The sequence below is a fragment of the Mauremys mutica genome, chromosome 13 (genome assembly GCF_020497125.1).
Source record: "Mauremys mutica isolate MM-2020 ecotype Southern chromosome 13, ASM2049712v1, whole genome shotgun sequence".
Lineage (NCBI taxonomy): Eukaryota > Metazoa > Chordata > Testudines > Geoemydidae > Mauremys > Mauremys mutica.
In genome coordinates, this window is record NC_059084.1 from 42695607 (window position 1) to 42715263 (window position 19657).

Consider the following 19657-nt stretch of genomic DNA (forward strand, 5'->3'; position numbering starts at 1 on the left):
TCCAGGGACTGAGGTGAGACTGACTGGCCTGTAGTTCCCCAGATCCTCCTTCTTTCGTTTTTTTAAAAGATGGGCACTACATTAGCCTTTTTCTAGTCATCCGGGACCTCCCCTGATCGCCATGAGTTTAAGATAATAGCCAATGTCTCTGCAATCACATCCACCAACTCCTTTAGCATCCTCGGATGCAGCGCATCTGGCCCCATGTACTTGTGCTCGTCCAGTTTTTCTAAATAGTCCCGAACCACTTCTTTCTCCAAAGAGGGCTGGTCACCTTCTCCCCATATTGTGCTGCCTAGTGCAGCAGTCTGAGAGCTGATCTTGTTTGTGAAGACAGAGGCAAAAAAAGCATTGAGTACATTAGCTTTTTCCACATCCTCTGTCACTAGGTTGCCTCCCTCATTCAGTAAGGGGCCCACACTTTCCTTGACTTTCTTCTTGTTGCTAACATACCTGCAGAAACCCTTCTTGTTACTCTTGACATCTCTTGCTAGCTGCAACTCCAAGTGTGATTGGGCCTTCCTGATTTCACTCCTGCATGCCTGAGAAATATTTTTATACTCCTCCCTGGTCATTTGTCCAATCTTCCACTTCTTGTAAAGAAGTCACCATAACTCTTTAAGTGGTAACAGCTAATTTAGTCCCCATCATTTTATTTATATAGTTGGGATTGTGTTTTTCCAATGTGCATTACTTTGCACATGTCAACACTGAATTTTGTGTACTATTTGATTGCCCAGTCACCCAGTTTGTGAGATCCCTTTGTAACTCTTTGCAGCCAGCTTCAAATTGAACTATCTTGAGTAATTTGGTAACTTTCACAAATTTTACCACCTGACTGTTTATTCACGTTCCCCAGATCATTTAAGAATATGTTGAACAATACTGGTCCTAGTGTAGTTTCTTGTGGGACCCTGCTATTTACCTCTCTCCACTGTGAAAACTAACCATTTACTCCTATACTTTGTGTCTTATCATTTAGCCAGTTACTGACCCATGATAGCATCCTGTGACTGCTTCCCATGCATCCCATGACTGCTGAGTTTGCTGAAAAGCATTTGAGGAGGGACTAGTGTGGTCACACATGCATTCCTGGAATACCAGAGATTCCTGCACTTTCAGGAACAGCGTGGGACCCCCCGCTACCAGTGTGACCTTGTCATGCGGACGCCATGTTAAAGGAAGTGCTGCCCTGCTCCCGCAGGCTGGGTGACAAACCAGCCAAAAAGAAGACTGTCTGGTATAAAACTGGTAAAGTGGGCCCCCACTCCATCTTCCCCCGCCCCAAGCCTGGCCCCTCACTCCCAATCAGGATGGAACCCTTATTACCCCCACTCCATTGAGACTCCTCTCACCCCCAGGCCCTCTCAACTACTTCACCAGCCCCACTGAGATTACCCTGTTTAGTTTGGTGACAATTGGAAAAGCCTGATTTTAGTGGCCAGCTTTTACAGTTTTCCAATATTCACCCTCATCCGTTGGGTTCTGACCAGAGTGGACCAGGGGCTGGCCATAGAGGGCACCTGGCCCAGCCGAGTGAACAGCTTGGCCTGGAGAAGCAAGGGAGCATGTGACATTCTAGTTAATTAATGATAATGATTAATGAGGTGCTGGCAGAGTGTGGGGCCCACACAATGGGGACCAGACAGGATTTTGCTCTTCCCCTGGCTTGGTAAAAGAGAAACACATCATCCCCCAGCAACATGAGGTCTAAACATGGTCCGTGGACTCCCTGTGCACAGCACACCTGAAATGCCGTCAGCTCTGGGGTGGGGCAGCTGGGTAATGACTCCACAGTGGCACCACATGAGAAAAACTCACCCAGCACTGAGATTAAGCCACCTCTGAGGCAGGGGAGCAGCCACAAAGTGACACTGCATGGGGGTGGCTAACCCAGCACTGAGGTGTGGGGGACGAGTGTCCTAGCTTCAGGGAATGGACCCTGCTCAATGGTTGGACAGAGAGAGAGATCCCAGCACCTCTCAGAGAACACAGCACTGCCTTAGTATTGCCAACCACTGGCTGCAATTCACCATGTGCCCAAGGGGCTGCTGTGGTGGCTTTCAATGTGGCCTCATCTTGACACCTTAGCTGTTGTGTTTGAGGGGGTGAGCTCTGTGTGTGAGTTTATTGGGGGGTTAGAAGACTGAGGGGCACTGAGGGGAAGAAGGAGGGGTCTCCCTGGCCCTGTTGTGGGTATCCACAGATCATTCAGGGATCAAATCCAGATCTTGCTACTCCCACCCGCTCCAGAGACCAAGTCTCAGAGAGCCAGTGGCTCACAGAGCAGATATCAGCCACCCTCTTGCTCACAAAACAATGCCACACTGGGATGGCTAACCCGGCACTGAGGGGTGTGTGTGTGTGTGTGTGTCCCTGCTTCAGGGAATGGAGCCTGAGCAATGGGTGGAGAGAGCAAAACAACCCAGCACCTCCTGGAAGACAAAGCACTGCCTGAGTACTGACAACCCCTGGCTGGGATTAGCCACGTGCCTAGGGGGCTGGCACTGCAGGCTTTCAATGTGTTTTGTCTGAGAGGGTGAGCTGTGTGTGCGGGGTGAGAGGGCAGAAGGCTGGGGGGTGGGAGGCGGGGCATCTCCCTGGCACTGTTCTGGGTGTCCACAGATCGTTCAGGGATCAAATCCAGATCTGGCAGTTCCTACACACCCCAGAGACCAAGTCCCAGGGACCCAGTGGCTCAGAGAGCAGATATCAGCCCTCTCTCGCTCAGCTCCCTTCACAGAGGAGGTGGAGAGAGGAGGATGCTGAGATGCTCAGCTTCTTTCTTGCTTTGATTCTTCCCTGGCTGCTGCATTGTTCTGCCACCTGCTCCTCTCTGCTCCAACCACTAAACCCGGCCAGGCACAAATTCAGCCTGGCAATTAGTAGAAGGTTTCTAACCATCAGAAGGGGGAGGTTCGGCAGCAGCCCCACGAGAGGAGTTTTGGGGACACACAACTTTGTTTGTTTTAACGGAGAGGTAGAGAAGCGTATGAGTGTGATTGTATGACCGAGCTGCTTGTGATGGTGGAGACAGGGCTGAGTAGCCCCTGGGCTCACTTCCAGTTAATGTCCTGTGTTCCAAAAGCTCATGCTTAAGGTTTCATCTGGCCACCAGCAGGGGTCAGGAAGGGATTCCCCCCCACCAATATATTCTGAGAGGTTTTATTTTATTTTGTTTTAATCTCCTTCTTCTGAAGCTCCTGGCGATGCCCACAGCTGGAGATGGGAGTCTGGGGGGTGAGCCAGGCTCTGAAGTGGCACAGAGCATTGTCTGTCTCTCTCGAGTGGTTGGCTGGCTGGTTCTCGCTCACATGCCCGGGCTCTCACTGATAACCATATGTGGGGTGGGGAAGGATTTTTCCCCCAGCTCAGATGAGCAGTCACCTTGTCATGGAACGGGGGGTGGGTGGGTCGCCTTCCTTTGCAGCGTGTGGGTGTGAGTCACTCACCAGGACTACCTGGATGGGTCTCATTTAACCATTTCCCTGCCACAGCTGAGGTCTCAGGCACTGGTGCACCTTAGTCCCACCTGCTGTGCCTGTGGCAAATAATAATCTAGTCTCCTGAAGGTGCTAATTCTGTGTTCTCATTTCAGGTGCTCTTGGTGGCCTGTGCTATACAGGGGGAAGGAATAGGTGACTGGGTGGTCCCTTCTGGCTGCCCCCAAGGCCCAGAACTTCCTGACTTCCTGCCCTAATGTTCAGTGGCAGAGCCAGGTGGAGGGAAGAGGGGGAGCGGAAAAAAAAAGGCGCCACCTGCTTCAGTGCTTTTACTGATGGGGCAGCGCACCGGGTCTTCAGCGGCACCTCAGCAGCGTGACCTTCACTCGCTCCACAGGTCTTCAGCAGCATTTTGGCGATGAAACTTCAGTGCCGCCTCCTGCATAGCACAGACCCCGAGTGCCGCCCCGTCAGTAAAAGCGCCGCAGCGGGTGGCGCCTTTTTTTTTTCACCCCCAGGTGAGTAAAATTAAAAAGGTGCCACTTGTGCTCGGTGGGGGAGCGGCTGCTGCCCCGCTTCCCCTCTAGCTATGCTACTGCCAATGTTTTATCCCTCTGGCCCCACTTCCCTACCAGATCTGGGGACGGAACCCATGAGTCCTGACTCTCAGCCACACAGACCACTAAACCTGACTCTCCTTCTTCCATGGAACTCTGCTGATTTACACTAGCTGGGGATCTGGGACATTGTTTTTCCACTAACACCCATTCAATTCCAATGACTAATTGGCATGGTGGAGAAAGGTACTTGGATTTCAGTTCTCACTCCTTCAATGCAGGTGTTAGTGCTCCCAGGAAACATCTCCCAGTCCTCCCTGTAATATCCTAGTAAAACCAGGGAAGACCACATCCATTTCAGCCTCACCCAGTGTAATTTACACTGTGAATTTAAACTGATATAGTTAAATGAATGCCAAAGGGGATGTGGATGTTCTTAATTCTGTTGAAACCTGATTATTCTGGTTTAGTTGAAATTAATTAAGAATAGGTTTAAACTACACTGAAATCAGCTTCTTTGTGACCAATGTGTGTCCGCACAGTGGTGTAACTATACCAGTTTAAAAGCCAATTCAAGGTATACGAATTGCTAAGGCTTAAATTATTGATAGCATCCAGTAAACATTATTGTACTGGCCAATAGTTCTTCAGCAAAAAGCAGATTTTCATTTTAGACTGACAGGCAAACAGCTAGATAAACAAAAAAGTAAGTGTGAGAATAGATAGACAGTTAGATAGACAGATATGTCTCAGTTTAAAAGAAATAGAAAAGTGCTTTAAAACATTTTGGATGGATTTTTTTTCCCTCTCTTTCCTAAAGTAGTAAGAAAAAACAAAATACAATTCCTTTGTATATCACCTTTGCAGTGATATTCTGATCTGTTGTATATTCTCTGCTCTGAGATAATCAGAACAAATACTTCTCTGGGTTTGTCCGGATCCCAGAATTGACACAGGAGTTTTTACATCAAAATTGGAAATACATAAAAATATATTTATTGATTTAACATTTCCCATCTATCTAATCTATGAATTAATAAAATACATATTTACCACTTTAATATTTGACTTTAACCTGGGAATTAGCATAATATAGTGTTCATAACCCAATATTTCAACCAATTCTGGAAATTTGTCCTATACAGAATTATCAACTCAATATTTTAATTGGCTCAGGAGTTAAAAAAATCAGAACTATAAATGTAATATTTTAACCAAATCTAAAAACATATGTAGTTTTCAGTTTGGGGGGCGGTTCATAAAAAACTAGACATTTATATACATATTAGGTTAAAATTATAACCATGTCTGGGAAGTACCATTTATCATTAATACAATTTTAATAACATCTGGCAAATAGTACAAAATATACTTAATAATGTAATATTTAATCAAATCTAGACAAAAGTAATGTATAATTCTTAATTTACTATTTTAATGAAAATAAGAATATATCATTATTAAATATGTTAATGATAATAGGAATTCTTATCCAATATAATTATTAATGCAACATGTTTAACAAATGTGGAAATCAACACAATATATACTTATTAATGTAAGATTTTAATCAAAAACCTAGAAATTAACATAGTACGTAAATATTAATTTAACATGTGAACTGAATCTGGAAATCAATAATATATGGACTTACTATGAATGAGTAATGAATACAATATCTAGTTCTTAATTTATCATATTAATTATGATATACATAATTATTCATTTGTTATTTAAATGGAAAGTAGAAATTAATAACATATTGGTATAAAATTATTTTCAATATAGGAATTGAAATCTTATGTAGTTATTTATTTTTAATCAAATTCTGAATACTTTTCATTTTAATCAAATTTTTGAATTAAATCTAGCATGCTGTTGTTAATTTTACAGTCTGAGTCTCAAAATTAATATAAACTGTAACTCTTAATTTACCAGTTTAATCTATTTTGGAAAATATAATGTGTAAAATGCTTGGGGCAGAGACTTTTTTTTAAAATAAACACTAATATAAACCATAAATAATATAATTCTCATTTGACTCTATACATTCATTTCAAGCGCAACAATAATTTGTAGAGTTTAATCATATTGATACATTCATATAGATTTTTATATATTTGATCTAGATTTTCCTTCAGCAGAGCCTTTTGGGCCAATCCATGATTAATGTCATCCTTGGAGCTGTCCAAACTCAAGGTAAGGAATTTTTAAAGGTCCTCTCGATTCAGTTCTGTGCCACTCATTAGCTAGACTGGGGGAAGGTTTGGGGTACATTTGACCAAGGTGCTTTACTGGTTTAGGATTCCAATCCCATTTACCAAAGGGATTTAAGGCCAGACACTCAAATGGATTTAGGTGCCCAAATGTGCAGCCCCAGCCCAGTCAATTTCATGTTAGTCTTGAAGAATAGGGAGGAGGGAACATTAAATCAGCTCATTCTGCTTCTGTGACATCATCCCCTGTTTTGACCAGCACAGATGGGGTTTGTGATCCTAGACAGGTCCATAGGAGCTGATCAAGCTACAGAAGCAGGAGCAAGAGTTCATTGGCCAGGCAGGACAGCTGGCTCAATACCTCACTGCAGGATCTTTATCCAGTGCGGAGGGTTTCCAAAGGCAGAATAAACCCAGCTTCAGTGTCAGATCCCAGGCAAAATTTGAAATATGATATGCAGGAGAGAGAGAGAAAGTGATTGTGATTGTGTGTGTGCTAGTTCCTACTACTGTAACCACTAGACCCCTCTCCCCTCCCAGCGCTCTTGGTAGAGCCTGTGAATCCTCTTGATTGTTTCCCTTCATCTCCAGGGCCCTCTGATACATCCGGCCAACGACACCATCCCAGTGACCAAGTTCATCCTGCTGGGTTTCGCCTCCATGGACTGGGAGAGCCGCACTTTCCTCTGTGCCCTTCTCTCCTCCGCCTACACTGGGACACTGGCAGGCAACCTGTGCATTGTGTGGGCCGTGCTGCGGGACTCCCGCCTCCAACGCTTGCCCATGTACATCCTGCTGGGGAACTTCTCCTGGCTGGAGATCTCCTATGTCACAACCACGGTGCCAAAGATGCTCTCTGACCTGGTGTCCCCCGGCCTCCCCATCTCCTTCCCTGCCTGCTTTATGCAGTTCTATTTCTTCTTGTCCATGGGGGCTACTGAGTGCCTCTTCCTCGCTGCCATGGCCTTGGATAGGTACCTGGCCATCTGCCACCCCCTGCGCTACCCCGTCCTCATGTCCCCACACAGCTGCTGGGTGCTGGCCTCCTCCTGCTGGCTTATCGGCTTCCTGTGGTTCATAGTGCCTGTCACCCTCATCTCCCAACTCTCCTTCTGCGGCACCAACACCCTGGATCATTTTGTCTGTGACCCAGCCCCATTGCTGGCTGCCTCCTGCACCCCAGCTCCCCAGGCTGAACATTCCTGCTATGCCCTGAGCTCCCTCATAATCTTCGCCACCATCTTCTTCATCCTGGCATCCTATGGGCTAGTCATCAGGGCTGTGCTGAGGCTGCCAGCTGGGGCTGGGCGGCACAAGGCCTTCTCCACCTGCTCTTCACACCTGGCTGTCGTGGGCCTGTTCTACGGCTCTGGCATGGTCAACTATGTCAACCCGGCCGCCTCGGGGGCCAGTGGGAAGGTGGTGACTCTCTTCTACACAGTGGGGACCCCCCTGCTCAACCCGCTGATCTACAGCCTGAGGAACAAGGAGATGAAGCAGGCTCTGAAGAGGACCCTGCTGGGGGAGCAGTAGGGGGTTCTGGTCTGTCCGCACTCTGCAGGGACTGGCTGGTCATGGGGGCGGGGAATGGGATATGGGGACTTTTTCTTCTGGGGGCTCAGACTCCAATGAAGCAGGGGGAGCACACACAGCATTTTGCATTACCTCTAGGTCATACTGTAAAAATTCCCATTTGACAATGTACTCAGAACACAACTGAGAACTGGAGGAGAGGGCGGAAGTGTCTGTGTGTGTGTGTTTGTGTCTTTGCTGGAGGAAATATGCCCTGCTCAGTGTGTGTGTGTAGATGATAGGAGACTGAAATGAGGGTGTGTGCAGGGAGGCTGGCTTGTATATCTGCTCTTTTTGTCTAGTGATATTTGGATACAGTTATCTGGATAAATGTGTCACCACACTTAGATCCCAAATGTTTTTAATATTATTTCCAACTTTTGGTAAAAAGCTACTGTTAAATAAGTTTCTATTTAAAAAAAAAGATTGGCCAGTTCTGTACTTTTATGTTTTTTATGTCAGGATTAGTGGAAAAGGCAACCAAAGAGAATACTAGTTTAAACTTTATGCACAAAAATAGAACTAGAAATGTTGTATAAAAGAATTAACTCTAATTATCTGTGAAAGTAAAGACTGGATTTTATTAAATCACACTGCTTACTAATCAGATGAGAAACACTAATATTCAACAACTGTGTATAAGGAGAAAAGAATAACCATATAATATAATATCCATATTGCTAATTTGGAACATTCTATAATAATATTATGGTATTTAGAAAATTACTTATGATACATAAAATATTCTTCTTTTAAAAGATTTTCCTGAAAAGACTTTGGATTCCCTTATTTTTTTTTCCTATTTTTGAAATTATTCATAGATTTTTAGCAAAAATTATCAGACTCAGATCCTCATCTGATGGAAGACTTTCAGGGAGTGACGTCAAATTTCATTAGCTATGGATCTGGCCCACATAGCCTATGGAACTATGCTGATTTACACCACCTGGGATTCTGGTCCATTGACTCCAATGGAGTTGCATTTATTTAAACCAGCTGGGGATTTTGTTTATTGACTGCAGTGGACCTATGAACATTTACACTGGCTAGGGATCTTGCTTTCTAAGCTCAGGGCAGCTAGGCTGATTTACACCAGCTGGCCCCAGAGACCTCATTGATGATTCAGGCCCTTGGCTCTGACTTATTTCTGAACACAATTTTTCATGATTGAGCAGCATTTGATCTCTTTTCACATGACATATATATATATATATATCCCCTGTATGACATATTGAGATCTGGTTTCTAATAGCAATGACCCTTCAAAAATAAATCATGTCTTTTTTTTTTCCTGACATCAGCATTCTATTCATCAGTCTCCGATAATGGCCTTTTTATCTCGGTGTTTCTCAGCATGTAGATCATCAGGTTTAGCATGGGGGTGACTAGAGTGTACAGGACTGAGACCATCTTGCCCATGGGGAGTTTCTTGAAGGGCTGAGCCTAGACAACGATGCCTGGAATGAAAATTAAGCTCACAACGATGATCTGGGCTCCACAGGTGGTCAGAGCCTTAGGATTTCTTTCTGTGACATGTGTCTTTATCTTGACTAAGATGACAGTGTACGAAGTGAGTAGAATGATGAAGACTATTATGGGGAGCAGCCCACCATTGGAGACCATCAGTATTTTGATCAAGTAAGTATTGGTGCAGACCAGTTTGATGACTTGAGGGACATCACAATAGAAATTGTCTAGGACATTAGGACCACAGAATGGTAACTGGAGTATCAGTTCAATCTGTACAAAAGGGTGAGCAAATCCACCTAGCCATGCCCTTGTCACCAGCTCCCCCCCACACACACCCTGGTTCATCATAGTCAAGTATCGCAGTGGTTTAGAGATGGCCACATACCTATCCACTGCCATAATCACAAGACAAAACATTGTTGCAGCACCGATTAAGTGGAAGAAGAACATCTGGAGGAGGCACTCATTGAATGAGATGATATTGCATCGAGAGAGGAGACCTGACAGCAGTTTTGGGGCATTAACTGAGGAGTCGCTGACATCTAGATAACACTTAGTCCTGCCATGAGTGCAGGGGACTGGACTAGGTGACCTCTCAAGATGCCTTCTAATCCTAGGATTTTACCCCATTTTTTCAACTGTAGAATTGGGGGTTGAGAATGTGAAAAAGTGTGAAAAAAATACAGCACTCTCTCACATTTGAAATGGAAGAAACAAAAATACTGAATTCAAATGAAATTAAAACTTTATTTTATTTTGACATTTTCTAAGGAAAAATTAAGATTGTCCATCCAGAAAAAGTGATTTTTCCAATAAAAAAATGTTGATTCAAACAAATCCCATTTTATGGGACAGATTTTTTTTTTTTTGCAGATGAATGTCAACCACTGCTAATAATCTCATGTATAGAGGACAGTGCCGTGTCACTGCAAGTGTGAGCAGTGGTGCAGGGATGGTTTGGGGAAACCAGGGAGGGAGAGCATAGCTGTGTCGCTGTTCAGGGTTATTCAAGGTGTCCAGACTGAATCACTACTACCTTCTTACAGCATGAGACAGGCTTGTACCCAGCAGGGTAAACCCTCCCCAAACACCAGCTTTAGACAACACAAGCTCTCCACTTTGAGTTCCACACGTGCCACTCTGTCCCAATGCAAACTAGCAATTTATACATCCCACTTTGTCACACTTGAGTGCCCAGTCCCCTCTCTTCTGGACACCTGCACTGCACACCAATTCCCTGCCTCTGCGGAAGTCGTGCACCCCAGCTCGATGGTTTCATCACAATTCCACACTCTTCTTGCCACAAAGCACTTAGCCCTGTCTGTGATGAAGTGGAAATTTTCTTAATTTTTTTTATGAATTCAGTGTGTGCCTCAGTTTCCTCTGTGCATTGCACAATTATCTAGGTGGTAGGACAAGGTTGTGTGATGGTTGCAGAGACCCTTAGAGAGTAGGTGTGACTGCCGTCTATTTCCCTGGACCCAGACAATGGCCAGAAACTCTGTATCCTGGCAACTGATGACCTGGGCCCAACCTGCAAGAGGCAGCCAGAGGAGTTGGAGAACGAAGAGAGATGTGGCGGTCAGGTGACTGGTTTGCCCAGGAAACAGCACAAAGGATGCAGGAGGGGCAACTGGGAGTAACTGACGGAGGCTTCAGTGACCTCATTATGTTTGTATTTGGGCATGGTAGGCTGTCCTCTTCACACCCTGATCTCAGTATCCTCTGTGCAGACCAATCTGCCATATCCTGGAGTGCGATCCAAACTAGTGAGGAGTTGTTTCACCACCTGCCCTGTTAACCTGGGTGCCTTAATTGCTCTGTTGTTGTGATTCTCTTCTCTGGGCACCAGCAGCAAGTGTAGAACTTTCTGGAGGTCAAGGCATGGCTATTATATGAACCAAAGTAGGTGGTGAATCAAAGAATGCCTCACTAGAATAGTAACCACTAACATTCCTAGGAGGATGGTACAGGAAAACACAGACCCCCTGTAAGATAAGGAGGAATGACAGGATAATGGAAGAGGATGTTTTGTTCAACCTATCGGGTACAAGGTACAAGTATGGTAACTAATAGCGTCTGGAGTGTAATACATAACTTGTTTGTCTCAATGTATAAAAGGAGAGTTCTAAATGAATTGACAATAGCTTATCAATATTCCTTAACTTCAGGGTACATGGCCTCACTATATCAGACACAAAGTGTGCACAGAGGTAATAGAACACAGTTTCCATCCTGCATCCCTCGTGTATGCAAAAAAACCTCATGGTCCCCAAATTGCACCCTTTCCTCAGTGAAAGTAGAGTTATAGGAAGGGCAACTTTGTATTGGCCATGGGGACAACACTAAGTGATGGACAAACATGTGCTAGTGAACCTATAGCTTGGTATGCAGGTTACTGATATTGTGCTTTGTTGACAATAAACCTTGTTGACCTTTCATCACCAAATTGAGCCTGTGGTCTTTCTTTATGATTAACGTTGAGGTCTGCTGAATCAGCCAGCTACACTGGTGCAGTTAACACTGGCTCTTGGGAACAACAGAAGAGTAACCCAGGGGAAGCAGTGCACAGAACAGCAGGCTGCAGACAAGTATTCAGATCACACCCCGCATGTCTGTGCATCCCTGGATCAGCAACTGTGACTCCAGAATCCTGCTAGCAACACCCTAGTCACACTCCCTGGTCTCCACCAGCCTTGGTGGCTACTCACAAGGTGATCCCAACACACTCCCAGTCCTGACTTTTCCCCAAACTATGTGCCCTGAAGTATCCAGCCCTCTCCTGCAACATTCAGAGAAATAATAAAGTTTGTTTTCTCCTTTAAAGCGGAAAAAAAACACACTACAGGTTATTAACTTAGCTGGGGTAAATACATGCTTTCCTGCAAACACAGCACTGAGACTAACACGGCTGCTACTCTGAAACCTGAGCACCGAGACAGTTTATTGTAAAAATAAAACAAATTTATTAACAAAAGGTTAAGTGATGCCCAGTAAAACCTATTAAAAGTAGAGATGATTCAAAGCAAATAAAAGTGAAAACACACACCTTAAAGCCTAAAACTTAATCTAGCAAGGTACAAGCTTTGTTCAAGAAGCTGTTTTCCTCATTTGGTTATTTCTCTGGCTGTCCAACACACACACACACACACACACACACACACACACACACACACACACACACACACACACACACACACACACACTTCTTTCCCCCTCTATTGTTAGCTATCATCAAAATTACAAGGAGGGAAAATTTAACAAAATAAACTAAAGTACCATTTGTGGGATAAAAATATGTAATGTGTATGAACATATTTGTGTGTAGGGCTTAAGAGTGTGGGAGAGAGAGTTAGTTCTTTGGGATAGGTGTTCATTTGTCAGTGAGGATGTGTGTGCAAAGTTTGTTTGGAGGTGTTATGGAGAATGAGATGTGGGGTATGTACAATGGATATCTGTGGAGAAGGTTCAGTGTGTTGAGAGGTGTAAGATGGAGTATTGCTAAAGAGTGTGTGTGTGTGTGTGTGTGTGTGTGTGTGTGTGTGTGTGTGTGAGTGAGAGAGAAAGCGGTGAGATATATGTGGGGTTGGAATGTGTTGGGAGATGAACTTCTTAGTGGGGAGTGTGAATTTCAAAGAGAAGTGGGACATCTTTGTGTGTGAGATTAGGGTCTTAGTTGGGCTAGTGTGTAGCATCTGAGGATGTGGGTGTCCAATGTGTGGGTGTAGCTGCAAGGGATGGGGTTATAAATGGGGCATGGGGTGCTTTTGATAGGGGATGGCATGATTATATATATATGAGGTGACTGTATGTGTGTGCATATAGGGTACAGATATGTGTTGGCTCAAGTTATGTCGGGGTGATGGGGCTGTGAGGGGAGAGTTGAGGTGGTGGAAGCTTTGCAATGTTAATATGTGGGAATGTCGCTGTTGGGTATGTGTTTACTCATATTCAGGTTTGGATGTGTGTGGGGGTGTTGGCTGGAGGTGTGTGTTGGATATCTGTGGAGTGTTAGGGATGTTGGGATAGCTGACACAGAGTTATGTGGGTGTTTAGGTACTTGAGATGTGTGTGGATGTATGTGTGTTGGTTTGTATGCTTGGGTATGGAGTACAGAGAGGGAGTTGGTGTGATCTGAATGAGAGGTAGGAACCTCATCCGCTTAGGAATGTTTGAAAATCCCACTAGGCACCTATCTGCATCTGTAGGCATTTAAATACCTGTGAAAATCTGGCCCTGTTAACCAGATGTCAGGGGCACTCTTTATCCCCAATTCCCTCCTCTGGTTTCCACAAAATCAATAGGGTTCTGCCCACTGGTGCCTAGAACAATCCATGAAAATGCTGATCTGGGAATTCAAACATTACCACTTTGCAGAGTAACAGAGAAATACCATCGGGTTGAGTTTAGGGCCTCACTTTGCTCAGCCAATAAACCACTTAGACTTATTTTCATCCAAAAAAGTGTGCTTCACAATGGTGAGTAAGGCCTCTTACCTTGTTTCATGTCACACAGGGAGTCAGGAGCAGATCAAGTAATAGACTCCATGAATCCTGAATCAGAGCCTCTGCTAATATGACACACTCCTCTCCCATAGCCAGGTGTACAGCCCAGGAGTCCTAAATCCCATCCCTCACCTGCTTTAACCCACTAGATCACTAGACCACACTCCTCTGAAAGAGCCAGGGATAAAACCCAGAGTCCTGACTCCCTGCCCCCCACCCTCCAGTCTAACCCATTAAAGCCCACAATTCTCCAAGATCTGAGAATAGAATGCAGAAGTCCTGACCTCCCCCACAAAGGTATTTCTTTCCCTAACTGCAATGCAGAAATCAGAATAGCACCCTAGTATCAGTTGCTGACCAATAGCTTCCATCATCATTTAAACCATTGGCCGTGGTGGATAGGAGACGCTAACATTGAAGTCATCCACAATCCCCCTCCTTTTCCCTTAACTATCCCAGTCAATTAGTCCAACCTTCTTCCAATTCAGCCTTCTTCTGCTGCACAGCACTCTCCTCAGCGCCTCCTTCACTTCCTTGTTCCTTAGGTTGTAGATGACAGGGTTGAGGAGCGGGGTGACTACACAGTAGAAGACAGAGACTACCTTGTCTGCCTGGAAGGTGTAGCGCACCGTGGGCCGGACATACATGAAGGTGACAGTGCTGTAGAAAATGATGACCACGATGAGGTGGGAGGCGCAGGTGGAAAAGGCCCGTTGTCTGCCAATAGTGAAGGGCATCCTGCAGATGGTGTAGATGATGTAGCAATAGGACACCATAGTGAGCAGGAAGGAGCAGAGGATGATGACCCAGGCGAAGGTGAAGAATATCATCTCGCTGACTGAGGTGTCTGTGCATGAGAGGCTCAGCACTGGTGCCAGGTCGCAGAAGAAGTGGTTGATCTTGTTGGGGCCGCAGAAGAAGAACTGAGTAGTAGAGATGGTGAGGGGCAAATAGCCAATGAAACCACTCACCCAAGAGCTAACAGCCAGCTGGGTGCAGACCTTTTTGTTCATCAGAGTGCTGTAGCGCAGCGGGTAGCAGATGGCAATGTAGCGATCATAAGCCATCACACCCAGGAACATGCACTCGGTGGTTCCCAAGCAGAAGAAGACATAGAATTGGATGATGCAGCCCGACACAGATATGGTGGTCCTCTCCACCATGAAGCTGGACAGCATCTTGGGCACGGTGACTGTGGTGTACCAGATCTCCATGAAAGAGAAGTTGCTCAGGAAGAAGTACATGGGTGTGTGAAGGCGGTTGTCCTTCCACACCATGGCGATGATGGTGGTATTGGCCGTTACAGTCAAAACATAAGCAAGGAGGAAGAAGGTGAAGAAAAGAAAGGCTTGCCATCTTCGTAGGCTATTGAACCCTAAGAGGATGAATTCAGCAACAGCACTCTGGTTTCTGGCATCCATCCTTCACTGTGTTTAGAATTGGAGAAGTAGTAAGAAGAATATGAAATAAAATAAAATAATAATAATAATAATAATGGTGAAATATAATGTAAATGTTACTGATCTGAAAGATTTTAAATGAAGTTACCATTGTGGAAACAGGACAAACTGAAGGTCTCTCGGTCACTCTCTCTTTTTGTATTATGCCCATCATAGATTCCAGGTGCTATTACCAAGAGCGGGAGCACGTCGGGGTCACCAATGTTATCAGATATTTGGCTCTGCATGTGTGTTCTTTGTGTGCTGTCCCAGCCCTACACAGACAGCTGGCACAGCAGACCTCAGTCAAACTGCCCAATGACCACAAGACTTGGGTAAGTAGAGAAGGCACCTGGCCAGGTTTATTGTTGACAAAGCACGGTAATAGCACCTGGCAGACTCTACGAGGATACTAAGACATGTATGCATGTGACAATGGACGCAGCTCAGTCAGTGGCAGGATTTTCCACAGCCCCCTAGGATGGACAAAGGGTTAAGGAGAGGTATTCCAACATCTATAGACTGAAGCAAACAACCTGGGATAAACTTCTTATGTATCACTGTATGCATCTCATGATATGTTTGTTACCTCCCCTTGTACTTTCCTCCTAATGTTTCAGACAAAATATCACTATTCATTACTTTTGTCAAACCATTTTATTATGTGCTACATTGGGGTGTTCTTCTGTTGGCTTGCTGGAATGTGTTTGCATATTCATTGTTTTAGCAATGCTAGCAGTACTGGTGCTGAGTCTGTGTACTGAACACTGGCTTGCAGGTAAGCATCTGCTTTTAACAGGGCCTTACTATTGCTCATAACATAACTTGTGTTGACTTTGGTTCAAGCCTTACACCATGCCCCAGACCCATGCTTCAGGCTCTTTCTTTCTATTACACACATTTTCTGGGGTAATCCTTGTGCTTGTGTGCATTTCCTCAATAAGCCATTAACACTGTTTGGTCTTTTTACTGTTGTACCTGAAAGGCTACTTGTGGGTGTTTTCAACCTCACGTTTCAGTAACATAGCCAAAATTCATATATTCACATATGATGATAGCACATACAATCCAATGAGATATTAATGTCTAGCAGTTCAAGACTTTTAGAATGATTCATCACAAGGCATACTTTGTACAAAAAATATCCTAATTATATGACAGTGGCAAAGAAGGGTGTCACACACCCCACTTCCTCTGGGGCACAGGTTTTATTTAATGAACATTACACAACATAATTTGGGGGGAAAGAAAAGCCATTATATACAATTGTAATTCCAACTACAATTTATTTTGTCCATAATTTAAATTAAGATAGGGGAAGGGAATTAATATTTTTGACCCTAGTGATAATAATAACAATGCTTCTCACTTGCATAGCACATTTCTTCTAAAGATCTCAAAGTACTTCTGGTCTGTAGAACTGACTCCAGGTCACCTAATTACTCTTTCACTGCTCTTCCCATTATTCCACATTGCCTGAACAAAAAGATATCCTTACTACAGTGTGCCATATTCTTAGCCCTAGAGTTCTGAAGAAATACTCCCAACTCTGATAAAAATTCCCCTTTTTTGATTACACTCAAAATTTTCAGAACATCTCATGCAATTTTATGGCAAAGTCTGTCTCCCTTATTAGGTGTGTTCCACAGAAGAATCAAATATTTAAGACTGGCTACTCTACTGTGAAGAATTATCAATAGGTCAGTTACAGCTACATTTAGAGACTGCATCTCACTCTATGAACAAAGAAGCCATTTGTGGTCATCTGAGCCAAGGCAGGTCAGATATCCCAGAGAGAAACTCATGAAGATTATGGTTCATTTCTTCAGCTGATGGAGGTATTCAGAGCTACACTAGCCTAAGATCTGGGTCAAGCTTCTTCAGTTCAGTATATCTGATTGTAGAATCAGTTTCCAAAGGAGATTAGGCTAATCAGGTCATGTTATAAGGTACTTCTTTAGAAAGGCTTCTTACCATAACCAGAATGTCATTCACCACCCTTAACCTAAAAAGAGAACTTTTCCCAAAGAGACTTTTAACTGAAGGGACAAGAGCCCAGGATTATAGAAGAGCTTGGTAGCTGAATCCGTTTAGCCAGGGAGGTGGTCTGATACAACATGAATGAAAAACAGCAGACAGAGAGAACATAAAAAAATACCTCATATATATTAGATCAATTCCAGTGGTTCAGGATCTTTGGTCCTTTCAGAAGATTCAGTGTTGTCATGATCTGCAGCCCTTCTTTTTATGCTAAGTTCTCTAATGCTTTCCAGGAAGAACTAGCATTTTAACTGATGGGTTTGAGGTAATTATTACAGCACCTGTGTGCGTCTATTGGGATCTCTTTTCCACAGCTCAGGGACGAGAAAAGCTTGTTATGGAGGCTCAAAAGTGTTGCATTAATTAGGTACACAATTTTAATTTTAACCAGTTTTGAGCAGACATCTGAAGGCAGTGATGTTTTCTGGCTAGTGCACAAGTATGGCAGTCAATGGATAATTTCATCTGGAGACTATTCCATAGCCTACCAAAGGAAGCATTTGATGGATTAAAATTCCTTGATTCTACCCTGGTCAAATGTTAAGAATATAAGTACAGCCATATTGGGTCAGAACAAAGGTCCATCTAGCTCAGTATCCTGTCTTTTGACGGTGGCCAATGTCAGGTGTCCCAGAGAGAATGAACAGAACGGGTCATCATCAAGTGATCCATTCCTTGTCACCCATTCCCAGCTCCTGGCGAACAGAGGCCAGGAACACCCTCCTTGCCCATCCTGGCTAATAGCCATTGATGGACCTATCTGCCAAGGAACTTATCCATTTCTTTTTTTGAACCCTGTTACAGTCTTGGCCTTCCAAATATCCTCTGGAAAAGAGTTCCACAGTTTGACCGTGCGTTGTATGAAGAAATACTTCCCTTTGTTTGTTTTAAAACTGTTGCTTATTAATTTCATTTAGTGATCCCTAGTTCTTGTGTTATAAGAAGGAGTAAATAACATTTCCTTATTTAATTTCTCCACACCAGTCATGATTTTATAGACCTGGATCATATCCCCCTGTAGACGAGCAGACTCACCCCTGCGGCACTTCCTGCTGGTGACTTCTAGGAATTAGCTCATTCCAGCTCCAGAGCATCCTCTGCACACCAGTGATCCACTGCCTCTTGGCCTCCGTGTCCCTCCTAGGACCCGGTGCCCCTTTATCTGTGGTGCTGCCCCTTGGCAGTAACTCCTTTCTCTCAGGGTCTCCCCTCCCCAGCGAACCCCCCCCCCACTATCCCCACCTCACCTCAGTATCAGGCTACTGCCAATCATCATCTAGCCCCTGTGCCCTGGGGCAGACTGCAGTATCAGCCACTCATCACTGGCAAGGTTGGGTTTGGACCTGCTGCCTTTGCATACCCTTGGGCTGCCCTCTGCAATCCCCAGTACCTGTTGGCCCAATGCTAGGCCGCAGCATGGGGCTTTCCAAGCTAGAGCTCCCCAGCTCCTCCACCTTTCCCCAGCCCTGCTCCACTCAGGTACCCTGTCTCTAGCTCCCTGCAGCCAGGCCCTTCTCCCTCTACAAACTGAGAGAGACTCCTGAGCTCCTGGCTCACAGCCTCTTTATACAGGCCAGCTGTAGCCTGACTGGGGCACGGCCCAGCTGCAGTCACTTCCCAATCAGCCCAGCTTAGCAGCTCCCAGCCACAACCTTCCCCCAGGGCTGTTTTAAGCCCTTCAGGGCAGGAGCGGGATAACCACCCTACTACACCCCCCTTACTCATCTCTTGTCCAAGCTGAAAAGAACCACTCTTATTAATCTTTCCTCATACAGAAGCTGTTCCATACCCCTAATATTTTGTTGCTCTTTTCCAATTCCAATCTGTCTTTTTGGAGATGGGGCAACCAGATCTGCACACAGTATTCAAGATGTGGGCATACCCTGGATTTAGATAGAAACAATATGATATTTTTTGTCTTACTACCTTTCCATTTCCTAATGTTTCCCAGAATTCTGTTAGCTTGTTTGATTGCCTCTGCACATTGAGTTGATGTTTTCAGAGAACTTATCCACAATGACTCCAATATCACTTTACTCAGTGGTAACAGCTAATACATTTGTATGTATAGTTGGGATTATTTTTTCCAATGTGCATTACTTTGCATGTATCAATATTGAATTTCATCTGCCATTTTGTTGCCCAGTCACTCAGTTTTGTGAGGTCCTTTGTAACTCTTCTCAGTCTGCTTTGGAGTTAACTAGCTTGAGTAATTTTGTATCTGCAAATTTTGCCATTTCACTGTTTACCCATTTTCCCAGATCTTTTATGAATATGTTGAATATTACTGGTCCCAGTTCAGACTCCTGGGGGACACCATTATTTACCTTTCTACATTCTCAGAACTAACCATTTGTTCCTACCCTTTGTTTCCTCTCTTTTAACCAGTTACTGATGAGAGGACCTTCCCTCTTA

The 19657-nt window shown here is 44.4% G+C and overlaps 2 protein-coding genes across 2 annotated transcripts; one reads left to right on the top strand and one right to left on the bottom strand.

Moving 5' to 3' along the window:
• Window positions 1–6169: 6169 nt before the first annotated feature.
• LOC123347373 (olfactory receptor 11G2-like) lies at window positions 6170–7749 on the top strand. The gene is made up of 2 exons (XM_044984787.1): window positions 6170–6199; window positions 6808–7749. Exons 1-2 carry the CDS (start codon window positions 6170–6172, stop codon window positions 7747–7749), a joined length of 972 nt encoding a protein of 323 aa, XP_044840722.1.
• Window positions 7750–14209: 6460 nt separating this feature from the next.
• Window positions 14210–15184, bottom strand: LOC123347374 (olfactory receptor 6B1-like). The gene has a single exon (XM_044984788.1). The coding sequence runs from the start codon at window positions 15182–15184 to the stop codon at window positions 14210–14212; it is 975 nt and encodes a 324-aa protein (XP_044840723.1).
• Window positions 15185–19657: the final 4473 nt, after the last annotated feature.

What these genes read in the sequence shown, in the direction of transcription:
- LOC123347373 (XM_044984787.1), top strand. Translation starts at nt 6,170, where the DNA reads ATGTCATCCTTGGAGCTGTCCAAACTCAAG. An exon ending in TGGAGCTGTCCAAACTCAAG is followed by an intron (nt 6,200 to 6,807) that starts GTAAGGAATTTT and finishes CTTCATCTCCAG; the next exon opens with GGCCCTCTGATACATCCGGC.
- LOC123347374 (XM_044984788.1), bottom strand. Translation starts at nt 15,184, where the DNA reads ATGGATGCCAGAAACCAGAGTGCTGTTGCTGAATTCATCCTCTTAGGG.